Source organism: Chinchilla lanigera, unplaced genomic scaffold (genome assembly GCF_000276665.1).
Source record: "Chinchilla lanigera isolate Chin_1 unplaced genomic scaffold, ChiLan1.0 scaffold00014, whole genome shotgun sequence".
NCBI lineage: Eukaryota > Metazoa > Chordata > Mammalia > Rodentia > Chinchillidae > Chinchilla > Chinchilla lanigera.
Genome location: NW_004955415.1, coordinates 30,647,696 through 30,673,286, shown reverse-complemented (window position 1 = coordinate 30,673,286; position 25,591 = coordinate 30,647,696). Strand labels below are relative to the sequence as shown.

Genomic DNA, 25,591 nt, shown 5'->3' with positions numbered 1-25,591 from the left:
AGCAACAGAGGACCCAGGCTAAGGCACTTACTACCTGATCATTACCAGCATGCCCTGTGTTTTAGTCTGGGACAGGCAGGGACTTAATCGCCACTTCTGCCAGAAACCATGGCTCTTCATTTGGGCTACAGATGCCCAATAGGCAACTAACATCAGAAAACTGCTTGACCACCATTTCTGTCCTTGTCACTGTAAGTCCTGGGTTAGATCCCTTCTCAGCTCTGTGTGGGGCCTCGTGGTCATTTAGGATCTGGCTGGACAGGGCTGGTCAGCCCTGAATTCAGAAGGTCTTACTCTCTCCAAGACAGGACCCAAGGTGAGAGGTTTACAAGGATATTTAGCTCCTCCTAAAAGCCTGCAGCCACTGTCCTGAATCTGTGATCACCCAAATGCTAGGGAGAGTGGAACCCCCAGGTGACAGAGACCTCAGGGTGGCAGAGTATTGTCTGGAAAGGAAACTATCCCTCAGCCATCAAGATCCCAAAACTATGACCGAGGTGGTGAGACACTGAGCACCCAGACCCAGTCCACTAGTCTGTCCTTAACAGCAGCCTCCCACCTGTGTGGAGGGTCTGTCTGAACCCCTCTATCAGGGTGACCCCTCCAGCCACCTAAACTGGATCCTTTCCTGTTCTCCCTCTGACATTCCAATGAAATATTTCTTCCTATAATCTTTAGCTTTAGGCCTTGTGTACAGGATTCTCAGGCATGGGCCTCATCCCCAAGTAATCTCATAACATGTGTAAAGATTTCCCACAATCCCACAGATCTCTGAGACCTGAAGCACTCTGGTCCCAAGCACTCTGCACAAGGGACTCTCAGCCTGCAGTCAAATAAAACCCCACCATGAACCACGGAGCACCACGGCCAGACCTGAGCCAGGGGCCATGCTCAGGTGGTCACTGAGCCTGAGATAGAGAAGGTACATTGACTGGCTGACTGGGTCACCTTCTGTAAGCCTGGTTGCTAGAGCACAGCCAGGACCTTAGAGAGCTGGAGGGAGTGGACAGGAAGGTGGAACCCAGATAGAGTTTGGGAACCAGTGACTATGACTCAGCCCCACCTTGGGTGTGTGACAGTGCCCAGGAAGACTGTGTGACAGTCAGATAGCATCAAGCTGTGGGGACAGCTCCCCAACACTTCCTCTGCTCTCAAAAACATGCCCACAAGGGAGCTGCTGCAGGTTTTTATTGAACAAGGAAGGGGCGGCTGTGTGCGCCCCCAGAGGTGTAGTTGAGAAGCGCAGGAGAAAGGAGGAGGGGACAGGCCTAGGGTGTCCACGTTACCTTGAAGCTTCTGCTGTATTGGAGCCTGCGCGCTTAGGCACCAAGCAGACTGCACCAGGGCTGGGCTCCATCACATGGTTTGAGACACTGCAGGGGACACGGGTAAGGGGTGGTCGCTGTGTCCTGATCAAAGCAGAACCTCAGGCACTGTGACAGGTAGTGCTTATCACAGCCATGTAGTCCTCCCAGGCCCTGGAGTGGACCACAAAGGAGCAGAGCTGGGCCTGCCAAAGGAAGAGAGAGAGACAGTGAGTGAGACTTCAGGAGAGAGGGAGGACGCCTGGCCATGAACATAAGAGAGGAGGAGAAGTGGTGGAGGGGAAGTCCCCACATGGTGCAGTCCCCAGCTCAGGGATCGCAGGTCTTCATCCCCCACGGCCTGCAGGGAGCAGCTACACAGGGCTAGGAGCCCATGGGGCACAGGTAGGGCAAGTGCTCATCGCTCTAGTGCCTCCACCTCAGCCCAGGGCAGCACGGAGAGGCACCCAGGGGAGAATCAGGCCTGGGGACCCCGAGAGAGCTGGAGTGGGCAGGGAGACAGGGACTCTGCGCAGAGTGTCACCTCCCAGGATCTGGCTGTCAGGAGGGGCTGAGGCTGAGGGCACCACAGGGTCTTGGCCTCCTCAGGCCTGACCTGCTCAGCCTGGATCTAGCAGGGACGAGGCGGGGACTCCCAGAGCCCTCTCCCTCCTCACCAACCCTGCTGCTGCCCCTCCTGTCCAGCTAGCACACCCCGTATTCAGGGGCTGCCTTGCAGCACCCCACTTCCTAGGATCCCACTCAGCACCCCAATCAACTGTGTGCACAGCCCTGCTCTGCTACACACACACACACACACACACACACATACACACACTGCCCCAGTACTTGTGTTGCCCCTGCCCACTTCAAGCTCATACCGGCTCCTCACTGAGGGAACACTCCTCCTGGGTGGACTGCTCCTTGGCACATGTGGTTCTGCCGATCTCCAAGTCCAAGTAGTAGTTCATGCCGCCCACCACCTAGGGAAGAAGAGCAGGACTCTCTCAGCACTCCGTCCACCTCACTGCTGCAGATACTGGCTGTGCGGGACTCACTGTGTTTACCAGGGCTCAGGCCAAACCCATCCCAGCCCACTCTGTGCCAGATATACTTGTGGGATGGCCCTGCCCTGCATTCAACTTGTTCCCTTCCAAGGAGCTTCAAGGAGGTGTCTTGTGCACAAGAGCAAGACAGAAACGGAACGGGCAGGTAGGAGCCTGGGCTGCACCCTCTGATCTGGGCCTTGGGAGGGAGGCCAGCTTGGGGAGCAGCCCAGGCACTGAGCCAGCACTCCCTGTCCAGGAGGCAGGGGGGGTCCACCCCAGCAGGCTCTGTGACCAACAGGACGCCCTGGATGCTGGTGCAGGAGAGCTGAGGCCTGAGGACTAAGCACAGCTGATCCCTCAGGGACCTGATCTCCTACACACAGGACTCCTCTTCCCGGCTCACAAGCAGGGGGCTCCCTGCTGCCCACAGGGACCTTTGAGGCTCCCAGGAGAGATGCCCTGGACTCTTCTACTGTCCTTGGGGATTCAGTGTGTGATGTCATGGAAGCATCCACCCAAATCCATACACAGCCTCATGCTTTATGGGGAGCAAAGAGCAGAGCCTCGTGACCAAGGGTGACCACAAGAGGGACAGGTGCAGGATCCAGGATGGCCTCTGCTCCTGCTTTGCCTGCTCTGCACACCTGAGGTAGTGGCAGAACCAGAAGCTCAAGCACAGGCCTTGGAGGTCTGCAGAGAAGGGAACAGGTGCAGGATCCCTGTCCCTGCTATGGGGTTATTTGGTTCCCAGTTCTCCAGATCCTAGGCCAGGAGATGGTCAGCATTAACCAGGGAACCCCTGATCCTTGTCTGGCACCTGGTCCCTCTGCCCGCTGGTGTAAGAATGAGGTCGAAGGACAAGTCTCATCCATTATGCCCACCAGGACCCAGCCCAGGCTTCCCTTGCACTGACTGAGAGACACACTCAGGACAGGCTGCAGGGACAGAACAACACCAGGGATGAGGCTTGGGTGAGAGGCACAGGGGTGTGCATCCTGGTTGGGCTCGCTCAACCAGGTCAGGGCTGTAGAGTAGACAATACAGCCCCAGTGAGGACAGGGGTAGGGAGCAGAGGAAGGGGAGCCGCAGGGCGTGCAGAAGGACAGCATTTCCTGGGTAGCCCGCCTCAGCCCTGGTGACCACGCACCTGCTCACGGGCACGCACCACCTGCACCAAGCGGCTGAGGTTCAGGTCTTTGTTGTCATTGTTGTACTCACGGAGGGCAAAGTCCACTGCTTGCTGCACACCTTTATCATTAATGTCCACATCTTGCAGGCCTCCAGGTAGGTGAGGGCTCTTCTGATGGAACTCCAATGCCATGGGGGTCATGGCCAGGTCCAAGACCACTGCAGCCAGGAGCAGCAGAGGGACACGCAGCGATGAGGCCATGTCTGCAGGACACAAAGTTGGAGCTATAGGATGCAGAGGGCAGCAATCCAGAGGCCACAGTGCTGCCCTGGGCTGCCCTACTTTATCCTCTGAGGCCCCAGTCCCTTCCCTCCCACCTGTCCAGCTCGAAACCCAGCCCCTCCTTTCCTGCTGGCCCCTCCCCTCTGCTGGTTTCTCCAACGTTGGCCACTATGTCCCTCTCTGCTCCAGGCTGGAGGTTTTCTCCTTCCTCCCTCCTTATCCTCCAGTGCCCTCCCCCACTCCTGCTCCTCTGACCTCCTGAAATGTCCCCCTCCTCAGCTGCTCGAGGCTTTGTTCTCTGTTCTCTACAACTCTCTAGGAACTAAATCCTGTGATGCAGAACTCTACTTCCACAGGAAAGGGGCCAGAGCACTCTTGGCTTCCCAGGGGCTCTGAGGTCAGGGGCCTTTGAGGTCAAGGGCGTGACTCCTGGGAGGAGGAAGGGGACTCCAGAGGTGCTGGGAAGCCCAGGCCTTGTCCTGTCCTGAGGAACTTCTCTGCCAAGTATGAGTCACTCCCCTCTACTAGGGAAAGGACAGGGGTTCTCCTTAAGGACTTGTGATCTGTCAGTCAATCAACAGATCTCCTAAGAACTACTACCAGCCAGGTGTTCCAGGACAGAACAGGCACAGGTGGCTGAGCCTGGAAGGGACACCTGGCATGGCCCCCACAGAGCTGGGACACCAACCATGTGTGGCCTCAAACTTCTGGTAGACATATTAGAAAAGTAAAAAGTACAGGTGAGGTACTTTTAACCTTTACAAATAAAGGTTAAAATGTCTACTTAACCTTTACACCAAATGTCATTTCATGATACAGGATGACTCTTAATGAGGGGCTTTATACTGAGTGTGTGTGTGTGTGTGTGTGTGTGTGTGTGTGTGTGGTTTTCAAATATGAACACTTGTGACTTGCAAAGCAGATGCCCAAGAAGACTGTCCCAATTTCTAGCACCCATGACCCTGTGTGGTGGTGGTTGAGGCCCAGCTTCAGGGAAGGAATTTGGGGACTGGTGAAAAGTCTTCATATCAGGGATGCACAGGGGCTCCACTGGAAGGAGAGCAAGGACTAGGGACCGAGAGCTGGATCCTTTCTCCTCTAAACCCACCCTCTCTGACTCAGAGTAACCCAGAACAGTGACTCTAGGGTGATAGTGGTTGGCTTTTCCAGGTCTCTGGACCCTTACCTGGTACCCAGCAGGTACCCACACTGCAGAACAGATTCCCAATGTAGATGAAATGGTGCTGGGTCAGCACGAGAGACATCTGAGATTTCACAGCAGAGAGAAGTCAGCCCCTGACTGCACAGCATGAGGCCAGGCTGGACGTCTGATCAGAAGCTAAGGCAGCTGGTGAGGTCAAGAGGACTTCATGCACCTCTACCATGCTGAACGCCATAGAGCCTGTAAGAGCAGCTGACATCACACTGTCTGTGGCCTGTGAGCAGCATAGGAAAGCCTGGCACTTGGGCAAGGACGATGAGAGCTTTCTGGTCCGTGTGGGTTTGTGTGTGGTCACCTGTGACCCTGTTTCCAGTCTTGGTCTGGCAAAACCAAGAGCTGAGGAGCATGGGCTTCCTCTGTGCTTCATTTCTACAGAGCCTGTGTTGTTGACCTGAGTCCTTTAGGCACACATGGGCTTGTGGCTGCATCTGCATGAGAACTATTTCATATTCGGATGCCTCAGCCTGGTCACATCTGTTGTATGCGGACATTTTACTGAGAATGAACAAAATCTGGTGAGCCCCTCTCATAGAATGACACGTTTGTCGCATGTGCTAGAATTCTTCATTTTAAAAGGCAGCAAAGGAGCTGGGGATTTAGCTCAGCGGCAAAAGCGCCTGCCTCGCAAGCGCAAGGTCGTGAGTTCGGTTCCCGGTACCGGAGAAAAACCAAAACCAAAAAAAAAAAAAAAAAAAAAGGCAGCAAAACCAATGACATGTCCATGTAAACCGGGTGGAATTTCTCACAGCTGAGAAAAGCTAGTTCAGGGTTTGAAAATCAATATGAACCATCACATGAGCAACACAAGAAGGAAAACTCACATGGTCATATCCATAGACAGAGCTGGAGCACCTGAAAAAGAACAACACCCTCCATGACAAAAACTCCCAGCACATTACAGAGAGGGACCTGGGTAAAGATGTCTTTGATGAAGAATATCTCAGAAACTCACAGGCACATCACACTCATCGAGGGTGATTTAGAAGCTTCCCTCTAAGAACAGACACAAGGCGGGAATGTCCCCTCCATTCGTGTGATGCAAGATCACACTGGGGGTTGTAGCTAATGCAGTAAGAAGAAGGGCAGTGAGGCATACAGGTGGGGGTGGATGAAATAAAGCTGTGATCCACACAGCATGTTCGATAGGTCTGTGCAGAGGAGCAGAGGCCATTCCACGAGAGGAGCAGCCTCTCCACACACGGGGCTGGTACAGTTGATGTGGAAAGGGAATCCAAACCTAGACCTGACTCCCTTCACACATCTAACTCAGGATCAGGCACTGGCCCAACGTGCCATGCAGAACTCCGTAGCTCCTAGGAGACAACAGGAAGACACCTGGATAAGCTGAGGCATGGTGCAGATGTCTTAGATGCAGCCTCAAAAGCCTGGCCCAGGAAAACCAGAACCCATGAGCTGGGCCTCAATCAAATGGGGAACCTCTTTGCAGAACACAGGGTGAAGAGAGTTATTAGATCACACACAGAAGGGGGAATGTTTGCAAAATGCACAACTGCCAAAACAAAGAAAGCTTTGCTCAAAACAAAGAAAGCTTCAAACTGCACATGACGGAAATAAACTCAAACAATGGGGCACAGATCTTAAGCAAAAAAGACCTCTAGGTGGAGGTGAGTACCTGAGAATGGGTCCCTTCCTACTGTCAACAGGACACAAAAGGTGAACAACCGGGATGTGTAATGTGAGACATCACCTCTGCTAGCATGGCTGGAGTCCAGATGCTGACACCCTCAGTGCTAGAGAGGATGCGGAGCAGCAGGAACTCATCAGTGCTGGGGAAGGGAAGGGAGAAGCCTCTGGGGAAGAGAGGTTTTTTTTTTTGGTCTTTTTGAGACAGGGTCTTGCTATGCAGTTCAAGCTGGCCTTGAGCTCACTTTGTAGCCCATGCTGATCTCGAAATTGCAAGGATCCTCCTGCTTCAGCCTTGGGGAAGAGAGTTTGGTGGATTCTAAACAGCTAAGCAAACACTCACCCTAAGGTCCATCAATTCAGCTCTTGACATTTTCTGAAAAGACCCGTAGAGTTACATCCACTTTGATTCCTACTACACAGTCATCCAAATTGGCGACAACGTGCCAGCAGCCAGTGTGTCCTTCAGTCAGGGCTGTGGGGTACTGGGCACATCCAGACAGTGGAGCGTTGTTCAGAGCAAAAGGAAATGAACTTCCAAGTCCTGGGCCGACTTGGAGAAAACTTAAAGTCCCATCATGAAGTGAGGAAAGCCAATCAGTCTGAAAGGCTGAATCCTGTGCATGAACTTTCTTACATCCAGTCTCAGTTACTTCTCTTTTATTGCTGAGACAAAATATCTGACACCCAATTTAAAGAAGGAAGTGTTTACTTGGCTTGCAGTTTGTAGAGGTTTCAATGCATAATTGGCTGGTTCTGAGACAGGGTGGCACATAGCAGAGGGGCAACAGTTTGTGGGGCCAGAAGACAGCAAAAACAACAACAGATGAGAGAAACAAGCCTCTTTCTGCCCCTTTTATCTTATCCAGACTGCTAGGTTTAGTGCAATGTGAAGCCTCCACTACTGTCCTCCTGTCTGTGCCTCTCTGGCTATTACAGTGAAGAAGGTCTCATTGAATAGTGATCTATGGGTCACTGCTTAGTGGGTTCCTTGCCCTGGACCTGCAGCATCCCTGATCTGCCTGCCTGAAATCCCTGCTGTCCAGGAATCATCACTGTCCAGGTGCTGGAGCAAGATACAAACAAGGAGAAAAGGAGAGACAGACAGTTCCCTTGTTATCTCCACCAAAGGACACAGAAAGTCACCTGGTTTCCTAGCTGCTGCCATGAGCCTTGGTGCCTTAACTTCTCACCACCTCTGAGGAGTAGATGCCCAATGAGCTCTGCTGCTGTCAAGGAAATGAATTGCAATTCTGGGCACATGAGATGCAGGCAACATAACAGCTCCACAGCATTTGGTCTCCAAACAGAAAGAGAAGCATGAGGCACAGTCCTGAGAGCCTGTGGGTGAGTCTGAGCATTTTCCCAGATGGGAGCCTCACTGTGAAGCAGGCAGATAGGAAGAAGGGAGGGGCCATGGACAAGGCAGGTCATGCCCCAGGGAAATCCCAACCAGGCCCCATCTCCTAGTGGTGGATTAATTCACTAATGAGTGTAGTTACCCATGATCCAGACACCTTCCAAAATCCCTGCCTCTGAACACTGGAGACCATGGAGGACATTTCAGATACAAACCATACCAACATCCTCCTTCTGCTCTGTGATGGACCTTGGCTAACAACCTGTTATGTCCCAGGGAACAGGCTGGTCCCCACAGCCCAGCGACACACTCAGCAAGAAGAGTCCTTCCCCAGAGGAAAGGGTCTAGGGTAAACTTCCAGGAGCAGATGGTGCCTCGTTTCCCACTGCTATGCAACAGGGACACTATCTGGCCCAGGGTTCTCAGCCCTACATGGTAGGAAAGAGACTCCTGTGTTCAAGACTGGGGCCAAGATGTGTAGTGAGAACCTGTGTGGCCTCAGACTAAACACCCAGTCTCCCTGACTCCCCTCTTGCACCACACAGCTCAGAACAGGCCCATCTTTGCCTTCCTTCCTGAAGTACCCTCCTTAGGCAAGTGACAATTTCTTGCGTGGGACACAGTCTGGAGGAGCAAACCAGGCAAGGAAAGGAAGAGGACCAAAAGAGCAGGACTCAGAGTTAGACAAGCTCTGCTCTCTCTGAGCCATTGGCTGAAGGACCATGGAGCACAAAGAGCCTTCTGTTGCCTGGACCTGAGATGTTGCATCAAAGGTCAGGGCTGAATAACACTGGGCACAGCCCAGCCGAAGGGGTTACACACCATTTAACCTGTTTCCTGTAGCCTCAAAGCTCAACTTCCTTGGACTGCATCCATGAGAGTGAGCCACTTAGCGAGGGCGGAGGCCTGAACAGGGCATCAGTCCCATTTCTTTGAAGGAAGACAGCGATGGCAGCTTCTGAAGCTGGGGCACTGTGGGAAGCACCCTGTGTTCTCAAATTGTTCTGGTGATCCAGAGCTCAGGGACAAGACCTCTGCTCAGTCTATCGGATTCCAGGGGGTTCCATTTGAAAGAAAGTGAGGTGTGAAGTGAATGAACTGCTTACTGTATGCAGAATCATGCACTGGACAGGACCTTAAAGCACAAGAGGACACAAATAGCAGATTCCAGGAACTTTGCAAGAATATTAAAATAAATAATCAACCCACCAGTAAGACTTACTCTTAAATGAGAGTGTACCAAACACCAGTGCCTCAAAACAAGAGAATAAAATGGGGCTGGGGATTTAGCTCAGCGGCAAAAGTGCCTGCCTGGCAAGCGCAAGGTCGTGAGTTCGGTTCCCAGTACCGGAGAAAAACCAGAAAAAAAAAAAAAAAAAAAAAAAAAACAAAAACAAGAGAATAAAATGTTTCAGAAATGAAAGGAGAAGCTGGGCATGGTGGTGCACACCTGTAATCCCAGCACTCAGGAGGTTAAGGCAGGAGGGTCGTTGCAAGTTTGAGGCCAGCCTGGGCTCCAGATTTAGTTGAAGGCCAGCCTGAACTGTATAGCAAAACCCTGTCTCAGAAAGACCAAAAAAGGGCTGGGGGTTTAGCTCATCGGCACAGCACCTACCTGACAAGTGCGGGGTTGCGAGTTCAATTCCTGATACCAAAAAAAAAAAAAAAAAAAAGAAAGGAAAGGAAAACAAAAAAGGAAAAAGGAAAAGGAAAGGAAAGAAAGAAAGAAAGAAAATGAAATGAGAAATTCACAATCTTCAATTATAAGGAGGATTTAAATAGCTTTCCATCACTGACTGACAGGTGTGGTAGAGAGTATGCAGCAAGGCTATAGAACACCCAGCCGGCACGATCCACTAGCGGTGTCTGAGTGATGTGCACAGAACCCTCCCTGAAGCATGCAGAGCTCACATGATGTTTTCAAGCATTATGGCATATACACCTGGATAGGACATGAGTGACCAAGAAACCAGCCTCAGCAAGTATGCATTCTCAAAAATCATATAGGCTATGTCTTCTCTGAAGAGAAAAGAATGAAACTAGAAATCAGTAACACAAGGGAAGCAGGAAAATCTCCAAATCTTGTGATACTCTGTGAGTCAAAGAGAGAAACTACAGGAAATAAAAATGCACAAAACAATAAAATTAAAATACAGCATATCAAATATGTGGAATGTAGTGAAAGCCATGCCAAAAAGAACTTTTTATTTTTAAATGTTTATCTTAGACAATAATTAAGATCCAGGGTCAATAATAATAATAATGCTAATAATAATATAAAGTCCCATTTGAAGAAATTAGAAAAGCAGGAACAAAATTAATATATGAAGAAAAGAAGTAACAAAAAATTAAAAATAGGAAAACAGTTGAGAAAATCAATAAAAGAAAAACTTAAACAACCGCTGTTGAATTCCTACCATCTTGTTTAGGCTTTTCTCTTATTGATTTTCTCACTTGTTTTCCTATTTTTAATTTTTTATTGCTTTCTTTCTTCATTTATATTAATTTTGTTCCTGTTTTTCTAATATCTTCAAATGGGACTTTATATTATTATTAGCATTATTATTATTATTGACCCTGGATCTTAATTCTTGTCTAAGATAAACATTTAAAAGTAAGAAGTTCCCTCTTGGCACTGCTTTCACTGCATTCCAATTGCATTCTTACATGCGGTAATCTGAGCAACTTCTTTGAAGATAAGAGTATGTACTATAACAACCACTGTTCATTTGTTAATTCCTATCATTTTGTTTTGAAATCCTGTGCCACTTTTATTGTTTTCTTGTTTTGTTTTTTGGTACTGGGAATTGAACTCAGGACTTTGTGCTTGCCAGGCAGGTACTTGTGCCACTGAGCTATATCCCCGGCGCTCGTTTCCATTGTTTTTGTGTTGTTTTATTTTTGTCTTTGTTGTTGTTATTTTGTTATTGTTTTCTATTCTCTTTAAAAGAAAAAAAGAGAAAAGCCTGCTTCTTCACAAAAAAATAACAAAATTCTTAAACTTCTACAAAGCGTGACAAAGACAAAACCCAGGTGACACGGTCATCAGTGTCAGAACTGAAAGAGGAACTAGGACCAAGGATCTGCATCCGCTGCAAGTGAAATAAGTGAGTTTCGTGACTTCCGCTCATAAGATTATCTGTTTAGAAGTAGGGCACCACTCTTTCAAACACCACAAACCAAGAAAGCCCAACTAACAGAAAACAGAAAATCGCAATTGTAATACAATTAAAGCGACTGAATTCATAACTTAAAAGCCTCCTAAAAATCTCCAGGTTGCCTCACTCACTGCTCAGGCTTATACCCAGATGTCTATAAAGCCTCGTGCAATCTTAGGTGGGGCTTCTGGAAGGTGTCTGGATTACAGGGGCTTATGGCTGAGCTGCAGGGGCCTGGCCAGGGGGGAGGTCACTGTGGGAGTGACCAGGAAGGTCATGACTTCCTCCTTGGGTCCTCCCTGTTTTCTAGTCACTATACCATGAGCAGCTCTCCCCTGCCCAGGCTCTTCAACCAGGCCATCCTGCCTTGGAGCAGGCAAACTGTGGACTAAAAACCTGAGTCAAAATAAACCTCTCCTACTTTCATGTGTAGCTGTCGGGTATTATGTACCAGTAATGAGAACAGTGATTAAGACTCTTAAGAATTCTACCAAAACTTTTAAAAATAAGTGTTATGCTATCTCTTCCAGAAGATAAAAGAGGAGGAAACACTTCTTTATAGATTTCATGAGACAAAAATAAGACCAAACTATGTGAGAAGAAAACACAAACCAGTATCTTTCATGACCTTGTGCACAACAGTCTCCATAAAACAGTAGCACATGCTTAGCAGTAACTACATTATGAGCTCCTGTCATTGATCTTGTGTAGCTATGACTCAACATTTGAAAATCAGTCAATATGACAAACAATATTAACAGGCCCACAAATTAAAGTCCCATGATCACAGCAGCTAATGCATGAAAAAGACAAAATCTAAGAACCATTCTTAGTGAAAACTCTCAGCAAAGGTGTAGAGAGGAAAATACTTAACACAAAAACAGCATCTACCAAAAATTTACCACTAGCATCATGCTTAGAAGTGAACACAAACAACCTTTCCTTGAGGTGGAGATAAAGGCAAGGAAGTCTCTTCTCATTTACTCAACTGTAAAGGAAGTAAAGCAAGGGAAGAAAAGAGAAAGCTAAAGAGGTACAGAGCTATGAGAAGAAGAAATCAAACCACCTCAAGTTCCCACCTCTTCCCAGTTTTACACTAGTGAAACAATGTGGTGCTTGCACATGCATGTCTGATTTATTTCACTTATGAGTATGGTCTCTAGTTGTGACCATTTACCTATAAAAGCCTCAAGTTTATCTTTCTTTATAGCTGTGTAATATTCCATTATATAAAAGTACCACAATTTTCTTATCCAATCCTTGGTGGATGGACATTTGGGTTGCTTCCACAATTTAGCAATTACAAATTGTGCTCCTATGAACATAGGTGCACATATATATATGATCTTTTATGATCTTTTATGTGATATGATCTTTTATGTATGAGTAATGAGAACAGTGATTAAGACACTTAAGAGTTCTACCAAAACTTTTAAAAATAAGTGTTATGCTATCTCTTCCAGAAGATAAAAGAGGAGAAAACACTTCTTTATAGATTTCATGAGACCAAAATAAGACCAAACTATGTGAGAAGAAAACACAAACCAGTATCTTTCATGACCTTGTGCACAACAGTCTCCATAAATTACAATTACAAATTGTGCTCCTATGAACATAGGTGCACATATATAGCTGTGATATGATGTTTTTAGATCTTCTGGGAAAATACCCAGCAGGGGGATACCTGGGTTGAGTGGGACCTCTAGACCTAGTTTTCTGAGGAATCTCCAAACTGATTTCCAGTTCAAGGTAATATGATTACCTATGTAGAAAATCCTAAGGAATTATAAATAAATAGGTCAGGACATACATAAATAAATCAACTTCCTAAAACTAAATGGTGAGCAAAGCCAGTCACATAATAAGAAGAAATATGCATAATGTACAAACCAGGATTAAAACCACAGTATCATTTACAATAGCTTCAAGTACAATAAATACCTTAGTATAAACAAAATTTACTGGAACAAGCATTATAAAAGAATTAAATAGGACTTAAAAAGTAGAGAAATACACCATGTTCATAGATTGGAAGATTTAATGTAGTAACAATGTCAACTCTCACCAAATTGCAGTTTTAGTTCCTACCAAAATCTCTGTAAGATTTTTTAAAGCTTTATTGAGGTATGATTCAATTAATACACAGTCTTCCCATTTAAAGTGTAGCATAAGGGTCTGTAGTATGAGCAGAGTTGTACCACTGTTAAAAAATCTAATTTTTGGAAATTTTCAATCCTCCCATAAAAGACTCTAGAGTCCATTTACAGTCACTGTCCATTCCCAGTAACTCCACTCCCAATCCCAGGTGTTATGGCTTGTGTCTAGATGTCCCTCAAAAGCCTCATGTGCTCATAGGTGGGGCTTTTTGGAGGGGCTTAGATCTGGCATATGTAAGCATAGAATGAGGGTGTGTGATAACTAAAGTAGTCCACTGACTGGTTTAGCACAGTTCTGGTATGGATACTGGGAAGGCCCACCCTTGGATGTGAGTGGCCCCCACCAATAGGTGTATAGCCTGAAGGGAAACGTGGAAGTCAGGACTGAAACCTCAAAAATTATGTGAGCTGAAATAAACCTCTACCCCTTCAACTTGTGGATGCTGGGTATGGTATTTCAGGGATGAGAAAAGTAACTAAGACACCAGGTATACACAAATTTACATTTTGTCTGTCTGAATTTGCTTATTCTAAATATTCCATCTGTATGAAAGTATATAATATGTGACCGTCTATCACTGGCTTCTGTTACCTTAGCATAATGTCTTCAAATCTCACCCATGTTGTAGCATAGACCAGAATTTCCTTCCTGATTTACTTCTGAAAAATATTCCCTTGTATGGAGGCACCACATTTTATTTATGTTTCATCAGTTGATGGGCACTCAAAGGTGCTGGAGGTGGGCCTCTAAAAGAAGAAAAAGAAACTTGATGTAAGCCTCATTTACATACACACACACACAAAATAGATGACAGATTTAAGCATCAAAAACCATAGAAGTCTTAGAAAAATATAAAATTACATGTCCAGAAATCAGACCTATCAATTACTTTCTAGATGAAAAATGTACAGCCCATAAAGTAACAAATTAAAAAGCTGGACTACATGAAAGTAATTTCCCTGCCAACATTCCCTTAGCCGCTTTGCAGTCTCTCACCAGACCCCAGCTCTCTCGACCCCTGCTGTGTCCCCCTGTGTTTTCATGGCCCCAGAAGGCCTTGGACAGATCCACACAGCATGAGGCTTCCTCCTAGTCATGCCACACACACTGGGGATTCCTCCATGTCTTGTGTAAGGGTAGATCCTGTCTCAAAATATCTTAAAGTGTGTTCATAAATCATCACTTAAAACTTGAAGAGAAGACAGGTGGGGATTATGATAAGAAAGGGAATTGGGGAAGCTGAGGTAAGCACTTAGTCCTTGAAGCAGCTGCAGGTCGGCTCCATCATTACATTCTCCCCTGCTTCCTCCCCCACCACCCAGCACCAAGAATTCAGGGCTGGCTGTCCTGGGAATGGGAGGAGCCTACATCAAACCCTCAGCTTTCTGATTCCAGAGAAAGTGCTGTAAAAATTATGTGCTTTATATCTCCCTCAAGTCGGTGCTTTTAGGACCATACCAGAAATCCAGAATACATTAACCATATGACCTCCCAGAGTGGTGATTTTAGAAGTCAGCCAAAAGCAAGTGAAGCAGGAAGGTTTAATCAGGTTTTCCCTTGTTTTCGAAGGCTGGCACCACAGCAGAATGGGCATTGTATATGTGACTGTGACTCCTCTCTGCTGATCAGGAAAACATTCATGAACATCACCCTGACAACCCTTCTGAGGAGGATGAATGTCTTATATCATCATGTCTGACTTTAGAAGGACATTTGAAATGTTCTTAATAAGAGATTTCTAATTTTTCCCCTAAATCGCTTATTAAAGTAACAATGGACAGCTTGTTATATGCCAAGTCCTGCTCTTCGCTTTCATACCAGTTGATTTTCTACTTGAACAACTTAAAATATGTGTTTGAATGAGGCAGAAAGCACCATAACTTTACTCATAAAATACAGCCTTTTCCCACTATCATGTTACACATTGCTCATCAGGCAATAAGTGAAACCAACACCCTCAGTAATTCTCCAGTTTCTCCTCAACTGTGAGATTTAAAATTAAATTGCATGGACAGCTGTATAGGAAGACCCTCCTCCATGCCAGAATTGGTTGCAGCATGAGATACAAAGGTGTGGAACTAAGTCAGTTCAGTGCTAAGTACCTCTGCAGAGCCAGCATGAGGACTTGTGCTGCAGAAGGCGAACCCAGAGGTATTGTGGGACTGACTGTGCAGCAATAAGAACCACTGCCCTGGTGAGGGCACCGCCCCTGCTCACCGAGCACCTCCTGTGGCCACTCTGCTTTATCCTTGCCAACTTCTCACAGTACCTGAGGCTGGTGCTGTTACTCCCTCTGAGCAGCTGGCCCAGGCCATCTCTACATCCCTCGAGGCAAAAGCCAGGTGATCAGGGAGGGCAGACAGAGGTGGCATCCTCTGTAAGCCGGCGATGTTGGATTGGATCAGGGAGAGGGCCTGGCAGCTGCTCACAACAACTCAGGGAGAAAGCCACCCGAGCAGAAACCTCAGCAGCTAGCCTGTGGATGACGGGAAAGTGTGTTTGCAGTGAGAAGATGGCAGTGGTGTGCACGTCCCCGAGGTGGCTTGTTTAAAGCCAGCCCGTGGGGCAAAAGTACTTCTAGAATAGCCTTGTCCTAGGAACTTCTAATGCATGAAAATTACTTGAGTGTTTTCCCCTTGATGAAAGTGCTCCAGTAAATCCTTGTTTCTGTAATTCTGGGGGATGGCTGTGTAGGTGAGGTAGACATTTTGTGCACAGGGCATTGTGCCATAAAGGAAAAAATAAATTCATTCCACCAGTTATTTAGGTCACCTCACTGGGTAGTAATTCATCATTCCTGATTAGATCATTATGATATTTATGGTTATTTCGGTAAAACATTTGGGATCCATTCCATAATGCAACCCATAAGTAGGACTCCCTTTGGCAAAAAGGTTTAATACTTGCTGGTTTTATTTTTTCTGGAAGGACTTGAGGATGTTTTGGACCCCGAAAATATCCAGCAGATGGTGGTCTCTCCAAGGGCAAATGGGAGAAACTACTTTCTTAGTAGAATCCAAAACCAAACTAAAAGACACCTTCAGGGTCTCCCTCGTCACTCAACACAGTCCATTTTATGAACAATGGGGGAAATTTTTCTGGAATCTACTGCCTCACTTCTCAACCTTTTGGCTAAGATCAAGTGTGGAATCCACTGGGCTTTGGTCTTCATGGCTCCACTGGAGTCATCCATTAGCAAACCCCTTTCATGAGATACCATTATGTTTTTCCTCAAACTATCACACATTCCTGGGAAGTCTTCAACGTGAAGAGTCTGGGTTTGTGCCATGGACTGACTTTCTCACCCACAACTACAATGAAAAGTGAAACCACCATTACAAACCCACAGGTGAACTCTCCATAAGAGAGGAGTGCCTGTCCCTACTCATGGGTCATGAATTCGGTAGCCTGATGTGAATGGAAATAAGGACACTTACATGTATTGGGAAGTCTAACTGTACAGGCAGAAGTAGCCAGAAGAGAGAACTGGGAGTGTCCTCAGGGCAAAGAAATCAGGAATGATTGAGGTGATGGATCTACCATCATTTAAATTTGACCAGCACACATTTTATGTTTCAAAATATCACACAGTATCCTATAAATATGTGAAATTATTATTTTAAGCACACATTGACAAAAACAACACCTATCATTCTTTTATAGGGAGAACGTTCAAAATTCTTTCCTCTAGTTTCTTGAATGTACAGTATAGAGATATGATCTATAATCACTGTACTATGTAATAGCATGCCAGAACTTTCAGCTATCTAACTATAACTTATTACTTACTAGTTACTTCATTATTTAACTACAAGGACTAACTATAATGTAGTGCACACTGATTAAATTTTCCTCATCTCTCCATCCTCTTCCATACCCTAGGTCTCTGGTCAGTACTCTTCTGCTCTCAACGGCTCTGAGATCAAATTTTAGGATTCCACATGGGAAAGAGATAAGGTGTTAACTGCCTTTCTGCACCTGGCTTCTTTCACTTAATAATGAATTCCAGTTCTACGTATGTTGTTACAAATGCTATAATTTCATTTTTCTTCTATAGCTAAGTAGCATTCTGATTATATACATGCCACGTTTTCATCTATTCATCAGTTAAGGAACACTTGGTTTTCTTTTTACATTTCCTGGCTGTTGTGACTATAGCTGCAGTAAACAAGAGTGAAAATGCTCATTCAGTATAGCAGCCTTGTTGAAAATTAAGGATCTGTACATGCATGGGTTTAATTTTAGACTCTCCATTCTACTGTATTGGTCTGTATGTCTGTTTCCATATCAATATCATGCTTCCTGCTTTTTGTTTTTGCTGAATATTGCTTTGACTAATGTGTGTATGTGTGTGTGTGTTTGTACACATATGTGTCAATTTCCATACAAATTTTAGGATTATATTTTCTACTTCTGAGAAGAATGTCATTGATATCGTGAAAGAAATTGAATCTGTAGACTTCTTGAGTTAATATCAATATTTTGAAAACCTTGATTCTTCCAATCCATGCACGTGGGATATCTTTTCATATTTTTTTATCCTCTTCAATTTTTTCATCAACATTTTTTAGTTTTCATTATAAAAAACTTTACTTCTCTTTGGTTGTATTTATTCCTGTATATTTTATTTTTGTGGCTTTTGGAAATAGTATTGCCTCCCTGATTTTCATTTCAAACAGTTAGTTATAGGTGTAAAGCAATGCTGCTTATTTTTGCATATTGATTTTTGTATCCTGCAATAATCCTGAATTAATTTATTTGATCCAATAGCTTGTGGACAGAATCTTCGGGGGTTTCTGTACATAAGATAATGTCATAAATCATAAGGATTTCTCTTTTTCCTTTCCAGTTTGGATGCCCTTCATTTCCCTGCCATGTCTGATTGTCTGCCTGGTACTTCCAGGTCAGCCTGGAACTAATGTAGTGAAAGTGACCTCTGGGGCACGTGTTAATCAGATGCTATAGGGCTGGAACTTTGAAACTTCAAAACCTCTGAACACAATGATACTTTGTCAGGAGAGACACTGGCACCTATGGCAGCATCTTCTCCAGGCCTCCAGTTTAGACCCACTCCATGCAACCAAAATTATAGCCTTTATCCAGGCCTGACTCAGAGTCAAACCCCTGACATCCTCCTCAGCCTTTCACTCCTAAGCACTTGGTTGAGCTGCCTTAGTAAGCCTCTCAATCATTAGTAAGGATTTAATCTTGACTATCCCACCATGACTAAGGGCTTCCTGAAATCCTTACACAGAAATGGAAGAATGTGTTGAGTGAGGTCATGGTGTGAAACTCATTTAACTCATTGTCTGATACTGAGAAGCAGAGCTTTCACACTAGCAAAGCCTAATGCTTACATGGATTGAATAGTATTTTCCAAGAGGTGTAAAATTATGCCCTTGGTTAAACTATGTATTTAAGGAAATAAAATATTATTTAAATAACATGTTTGACTTCTGCAAGCAAACTGGGAGTAGGAAGAAAAGAGCAGCCCCTGGGTAAATACAAGTGATAAGTTGAAGGGAAGCCAGGCACATCACATCTGTCAGCTCCTCACCAGCCTACTGTCCCCTGGTGCTTAGATAGGTAGGGTGAATGGAGGCCATGGTACATGGGATCCACATCGGAGTTCAGAGTCCAAGACCCACTTGCCACCCACTCCTGCCTCACAGGACAGACACAAATGCACAGCAGCATGCAGCACTTAAATAATGATGGAAAATCATGGCTATTGAGTATGTTAGCATCATTATATGTAAAAATATTACACCAGTCAAGGGACAGTGAAACTCACTTTAACAATATGGCTTTTTCTTTCTTAGAATTTCATGGCAAATTTAAACTATTCTTCAGATTGCAGGGAGAGCACTGCTGTCTCTGTGACTTGCATCGTCCCAGCAGAGGAAGCAAGTTGTTAGGGACTGGGAGCAAAGCTTTCATAGACTCAGAGGACAGCAGGGCTGTGTGTGCTACAGCCAAGGCCAGGCCTGGACAACCAGTTCCCCCAGCTCCTATTTCACTAAACCCATCAAGCTGTGTGACCTTCTGCAGAGAAGCCCTGCCCAGAGCCCCAGGCTTCTGTGCTAGCAGGGACAAGGACCTCAGGCCACCCGGTGCTGTCAACTGCCAGCATCTTCCCAAAGCCCTGGGAGCAAAGCCTCTCCCTGAGCACGGGACCAGCAGCAAGTCGGGGCTGCACTGACATGCAGGGCTACGGTGTGGAAGCACTGTTTCCGGTTGGTGATGGGCCATGTCCTCTTCTGCCCTTTCGTGCCTGCCCTACCAGTGGGAGGGCAGGTTTCTCCTTCCTCATTCCACCTGACTTTCACTTACTCACACAGTAGTTTTACTAATCAGTAACCTGGCACGACCTTGTAGTAACTTCCTCCTCTATTTTCATATCCAGCTAATGTACCATCATTTGCATTGTCCGGTGATATTGACTCCACACCATCACTTCCTGTAAATACAAAAGATGGGTGGGCCAATCTTCCAAACATGCAAGCAGTTTTGTGGAACATCTTTTTTCTGCTTTCTCAACTCTACATAAGTACGGCTGTGTGAGTTTTCCAGGTTGTTTCAAATCTGGAAGAGTCCCCCTCAGTTTTCTCCCATTCAGGAGCACTCGGAGGTTCCTCGGTTTTCTTGATTTGAGATTGATGAGTTTAAGACTGAATGGACAGCGCTCACTGAACAGTCACCTAGCACTGAGCTTCCAAGCCCTTGTGGCCATGGAACGCGCACTGCACTGAGGAGCTCGTGGAACCTGCAGAAGGAGCTCCCGTGAAACAAGTGTTTCTTCAGGTTGTGTCACCACCCAAGCCATGACCTCACCCTGTCTTCTCTGGCATTGCCAGCTCTGTCAGGATGAGATGAGGTGTGAGATGGCAGGTCCCATGTGAGGGATTTATGCCACTGTACACACACACACACACACACACCCTTCCTTGCTCCTGGTGCTTATGCAATGCAGCTGTGTGCCCTGCAAATGAGGGAGGTCAGGAAGCTCCATTTCATCCAATTCTATCAAAACTAAAGACTCATGCATGCACTGTGCACACATTGTCACATGTACCATGATGATGAGCACTTTTGCTTCAGGTCAGATATCAAAATGAATCAAACTCTCCACTCCTAATATTTTATCTTTGTTGTGCCGGCCAGCTTTCCTTTATTGGGACAAAATATTTGAAGTACCTGGGTGGAGGAGAAGTTGATGGTTTCAGCAGCCTCAGGAACTAGGCTCTCTGGGGCTAGACTGCTGCTCTGGGGCTGGACTGAGGCTGCTTATCATGGTGCCAGGCTGGAAGGGGAGGCTGCTCCCCTCATGGCAGCTGGGAGGCACAGAGAGAGGTAGATGTCCCAGTGTCCCCTCCAAGGATGCACCTCAATACTTGACTTCCCTTCAGGCTTCACCTCCTGATCATCCCAGCACCTCCTTAGCACCCTGGGCTGGGGATCAAGCCTTCAGCACCCAGATGTGAGGCAAAGTTCACATCCACACTTGAGCACCATGACAGGAATGGTTTCCAGCAGACCAGCCTCGGGCTCCAGGCATTGCAAGCCTCCTTCCCTCCCCACTGACAGAAGCTTCCAGAGTGAGCTCTGGGACATGTGGTGGCCAAGACGCAACCTCTGTCATGATCCTCTGTGTCAAAACCTGGGTGGATGCACTGCTGTGTCTTGAAGCCTTTCCTTTCCTGGGATCCCCAAAGTGACAGAGACCTGTGGGAATCTGCAGCACTGGCCTAAGGCAAAGACTTCCCTAACTGGACTTCCCCTTCCCAGATGCCAGGGAGGCCTGTGTCACACTTATCACCCAAGGGGAGAAGGGACAGGGGGTGGGAGGAAAAAACCAAAGATACTGGGCTCAATGCTCAGCACCACAAAAAGAAGGAAAAAGGATTAAAATAATGTAGAAATGATGCAAAATAAACTTTGGACACAAGTTGGATTTTGTCCCATGTCTGGCCACCAGTTACTACCCTATTTCAGGAAATTATGCCTGATGGCACCCGGCATGAGCTGGGTACCCCAGAAGCTGCAGGCAGCAATCACAGGGCTGCAGGGTGCTGAGACCCGGGGACCACAGAGGAGGCCCCCACCCCCGGAAGGAGGGATGCAGAGTGGGAAGTGAAAGGGACTCCTGCAGGTGGCCTTACCTGCATTGGGACTCAAGGGAGGTGTTGGGTAGGGAGGGTCAGGAGGCAGGGTTCCAGACAGAGGACCACAGAGGAGCTGTGAGGGCACAGGTTGCTCAAAGCACTTGGAGACACAGTTCTGGAGAATCAGTGTGGGAGGCATCAGGCTGGGGGCAGCGTGTCAGGCACACGTGGAGCTTGGAAGCCACACTTGGCTCATGGATTCCCGCTTTATACAAGTTATAAGCAGAGAAGCAAAATATTGAATGTGTGAGCACTGGGGAGTGTGGATTAGAGAAGGGAGGAGTCGGATGCTGGGAGGCTGTGGTCTCACTTCTGGTTTGGAGGACAACCTGGAGCCAGGGCAGCTTCCGTGAGGTGCCTGTCTGTGTCCAGGCCACCCGCCACTGGCATGGTGTGGCAAGGAGGCCACCAGCTGCAGCTTCAAAATGCAAGCATTCACTTGGAAACGCAGCACAGCAAGAAACTCAAATCGTTCAGTGATTTCTCCCCTGGAGACAAGTTCCAATTCCCACGAGTGTCAATCTGCAACCCTCGGTCCTAAATGGGTGGGGGCTCTGGCTTCTAACTTCACATCGAGGACCGAGCAGTTCCATCTCAGCTCCTTGTTTTAGAATGCAGAGGCCACAGTCTTCAAACAGCAACAGGGCACAGGATCCTCAGGGCACCAGGCCCAGATGCCCTTGCTCCACATTCTAGGAAAGGCAGGGTTTGCAAGGATGGGGGTGAAGGGGCAGCAAAACCTCAGCCTCCCATCAGTGCCCTTTGCCTGCATCGTGTGCAGAAGGAGCCGGGCTCGGAGGTGAGCACTGAGACCCCTAGACCCTGCCCGCCTGCCTTCCCCCAGGCACCTGTTTCATCATTCCTCCTCAGGGGTCTTTCTGGACCCTTAGTCACCACTGTCCATGACAGAGGAGGTGGGCAGGCATCCAGCAGGTCAGAGAAGGTGGCAGAAAGGCACCAGTTAGAAGATCAGGGCGAGGAAGCACAGAATGTTGCCCTGGCAGTGGGAACCCACGCAGCAGGCTTGGCACAGGCAGAGGCAGGGATGCAGGCGGGTGGGTCCAGGTGTTGCAGTGTGAGTGAGTGCCTTGGAGCTTAGGTCAGAAGCTCAGTCCCCCGTGCAACGGTGTTGAGCTGGGACCCTGAGAGTGGTGAGTGGTGAGGTTCGGAGTGTGGAGTGGGCTATGCCACTGTCTAGGCTGGGCTCCTCACACAGGGACAAGTACCTCATCCCCGCCTTCTCGTCCCCTCCATTCCTTTGCTCTTCCTCCCTGGAATGATGCAGCACCAAGCCTCTCAGCAGGCGCTGTGATATCAGACTGCCCAGCTTCGAGGACCAGGAGAAATAAATGTCTGTGCTCATGCATGGCCCAGCCTGGGGTGTGCGGTGACAGCTGCAGGAGAGATGCTAAGATAAGGCTCTTTGACACCACACTAATGGCTTTCAACGCCCGCCCACTGCCCTGTGTCCCGAGGGGCTTCATAGCGATATGCACACAAGGAACTCACATCAAATGGTGAGAAACAGTGAACCCTGAGCAGGCCCCCTAGGGAGTATCTCCCCAAGAGATTAAAAGCTCTCAGTAATCTACAGGAATAAAAGACATTTGAATTTGCTAAACAAGCCCACTTCCCAAGGTTGCTTGGTCAGTAAATGCTTTATTCACGTAAAGCATTATTAGCTACTGTGAACTGAGCAAGACAACAAGGACAGTGAGGACCCATCCCTCGGGTCCTGCTCTAGGGGACAGCAGGAAGCCCTCAGAGGTGGGAAAGCCCATGTGGTGTGGTCATCCACAGCAGGCTGGGCCATGGTCTGGACAACGCCCTCCTGGTATTCTGCAGTTTGTTGCGATATTGCAGAGCTCCCAGCAGAGATGTGATCTCTCTCCCCTTCCCACACATGGTGGTTTGGCCGACAGTAAGTGTGTAAATACAGATGTACATGGGAAGGCTGGGAGAGACTTTCACATTCCACTGTCGCCCCAGAACACAGCCACGCAGCCTCTGGTCCATGGAGGAAGAAAGACAGAGGTAGGTCCAGACCCACCCAGCAGCAGAAGCAAGGCCAGCATGCCCTGTGAGGCCAGCCAGGACCAGCCAGGCCCACTGCCCTGAGACACGACACCAAGCTCTGCTAGAATCGCATGCTATATGTATAAGAAATGAAACCACTTTCTGCATTGAAATGAAAGACGGGAAACACACACCTAGTCTGGATCATACTGAGGAGGTAGTAAAACTGCAGGGCTTGCAACGTACATTTCAACTTCTGGAGTGAGGGGATAAAGAACATAATGCAAGGCCTGGTAGACAAGAAGTTGAACCAGAAGCTGCTAAGCCACAGATCTTGCCTGGACACTGAGAGCTCTAGCTTTCTGCAAGGCAGGAGATATGTGAATGTGTAAACACAGCCAGGCCAAGTGAGTTGGACATAGGACCTCCAGCCCTCCCTACCCTATCCAGCGGCCAGGCCTCCTTTCTAGGTAAAACGCTGAAGATGTTTCCCTAAACCACTGAGCGGCAACGGGAAGCCGTGCAGATGCTTAGCTAAAGATACCAAGGTGCAGGGGTCACAGCAGAACTGCATGCCCAGGTCTTGTCACAGTGAGCCCATGGTCCACAGGGTTTATTCATGACCAGGGCTCCTGACCACTGTCCACCTCCTCTTTGAAATGAGACCATGGTCATCAGACATTAACGAAATCTTCTAAAATAAGACACAAGCAAACCAGAAGGGGAAGTAAGCGAGCCCTGGAAATAAAAAACAATGGATCCTCCGTCCACCAGCATAACTCTGATCAGAAGGGCTGGGACCAGAGGGGAGGACGCCCAGGAACTGGGGACAGGGAGGGTGCTCACCTGCAGTGACCTCAGTTGGAGGGACACGTGATGGAACTCACCGATGGAAGGAGGAAGCGGAGTCCCCTGACACTGCCTCTGTCCTGCAGCCATGACGGGAAGTGGGAGGAAGCTGGCTGGAAAAGGGAGAGGAGAAACAGAGCAGAGAAAGAGGAGGAGGGGGGACCCGTGGGAGAGAACAGAAGCCAGACCTGTCCTCGGGTTCCACGGGGTCACTGTCACCTGCTTCAAGGAAGTCCCTGTGTCCCCATGGGTCCCCTTCAGGCTCCGCTGCTCCTCCCAGTAGGCGCAGCTCCTAGCAGGAGCAGGGAGGAGCTGCGGTACAGGACGCTGCTGCCCTCTGCTGGCGCTTGCTCCTCTCCCTGATGACCGGTGTTTCCTGGGCCAAAGGCTGCAGGACAGGGCCAAGGAGACGGCTTCCCGAAGCAGGGACAGAGCCGGGTATTCCGGGCGCACAGCTCCTCCTGCAGGCAGAGTTGATCCCTGCAGGGCCCAGCCTAGCAGCCGAGTGGGCTGCACTAGAGGCCAGGCCTGTAGCTCCTGAGCAGGCGCGTGCTGCTCTCTGCTGGGCATCGTGGTCAGTGCAGCATTCCACCCATCCTGGGTCATTCCTGCTCCCTGCTGTTCTGGAGGACACCCAGAAGGACTGGGGGCCTGCAGTGCCCACTGACCAGATGCCACGTGCTCCTTGATGAGTCTGTTCTTGGAGTCCTGCAGGACATGCACACTCACACCCAGCAGCAGGTCCTGGGTGTCTGTTTGTCACGGCCACCTGACCCTTCTTGCTTGGTGGCTAACACATCAACCTGCTCACAGGGCTGGGCTGGCCTCAGGAAGGTCCAGCAGGCAGGTCCTGCTTGGAGACTCTACATGGTACAGCCAGGATGGCTGGAGCTGAGTCTCCTGGGCATCCAGGTGGACAGGACACCTCTACCCCCAGGGTCCACTCAGTAGGCAGTATGTAGTGCTGGCTTTGGCTTGGAGCTTGGTTAGAGCTGCACCCAAAGCACCATCAGGAAGCCTGTTGGGCACAGTGGCTTTGGGGAGCTGGACACTCACAGGGACCTGGGATCCCCAGGATGAGGGCCCAGGAGATGATATGGTGGTGGTGACCTCCCTGACTGCCTGGAGTCACCACCTCATAGCTCCCCAGGTCAGGAGGTGGGGACATAGCCCCATCCCAGTGTTGATTGGGAGGTTCAGGGCAATGTGTGAACCACTTTGATGTGGAATTCTGTCCCTGGAGAGAGGTCTAACTG

At 48.0% G+C, this 25,591-nt stretch overlaps 1 protein-coding gene across 5 annotated transcripts; it reads right to left on the bottom strand.

The window, feature by feature from the left end:
* Positions 1 to 1,172: 1,172 nt before the first annotated feature.
* On the bottom strand, positions 1,173 to 24,604 carry LOC102007547 (cystatin-C-like). Of its 5 annotated transcripts, none has more exons than XM_005380977.2 (5): positions 24,524 to 24,604; positions 13,923 to 14,051; positions 3,501 to 3,745; positions 2,186 to 2,287; positions 1,173 to 1,510 (listed from the first exon to the last, which is right to left on the bottom strand). In XM_005380977.2, the coding sequence occupies exons 2-5, from the start codon at positions 13,996 to 13,998 to the stop codon at positions 1,427 to 1,429; spliced, it is 507 nt and encodes a 168-aa protein (XP_005381034.1). In that variant the 5' UTR covers positions 13,999 to 14,051; positions 24,524 to 24,604; the 3' UTR covers positions 1,173 to 1,426. The 5 variants fall into 5 exon arrangements, with proteins under 5 accessions (XP_005381034.1, XP_013367856.1, XP_005381035.1 ...); XM_013512402.1 differs by having other exon boundaries at positions 13,897 to 14,051; positions 24,524 to 24,603; XM_005380978.2 differs by lacking the exons at positions 13,923 to 14,051; positions 24,524 to 24,604 and adding an exon at positions 24,374 to 24,496.
* Between the last annotated feature and the right edge of the window lie 987 nt (positions 24,605 to 25,591).

Excerpts from the sequence above, each read along its gene's own strand:
- LOC102007547 (XM_013512401.1), bottom strand. The coding sequence starts at position 5,029 with ATGTCTCTCGTGCTGACCCAGCACCATTTCATCTACATTGGGAATCTG. Across the intron at positions 3,746-4,950 it reads GGGTACCTGCTGGGTACCAG|ACATGGCCTCATCGCTGCGT; the intron begins GTAAGGGTCCAG and ends TGTGTCCTGCAG. Across the intron at positions 1,511-2,185 it reads GTTCCCTCAGTGAGGAGCCG|GCCCAGCTCTGCTCCTTTGT; the intron begins GTATGAGCTTGA and ends TTCCTTTGGCAG.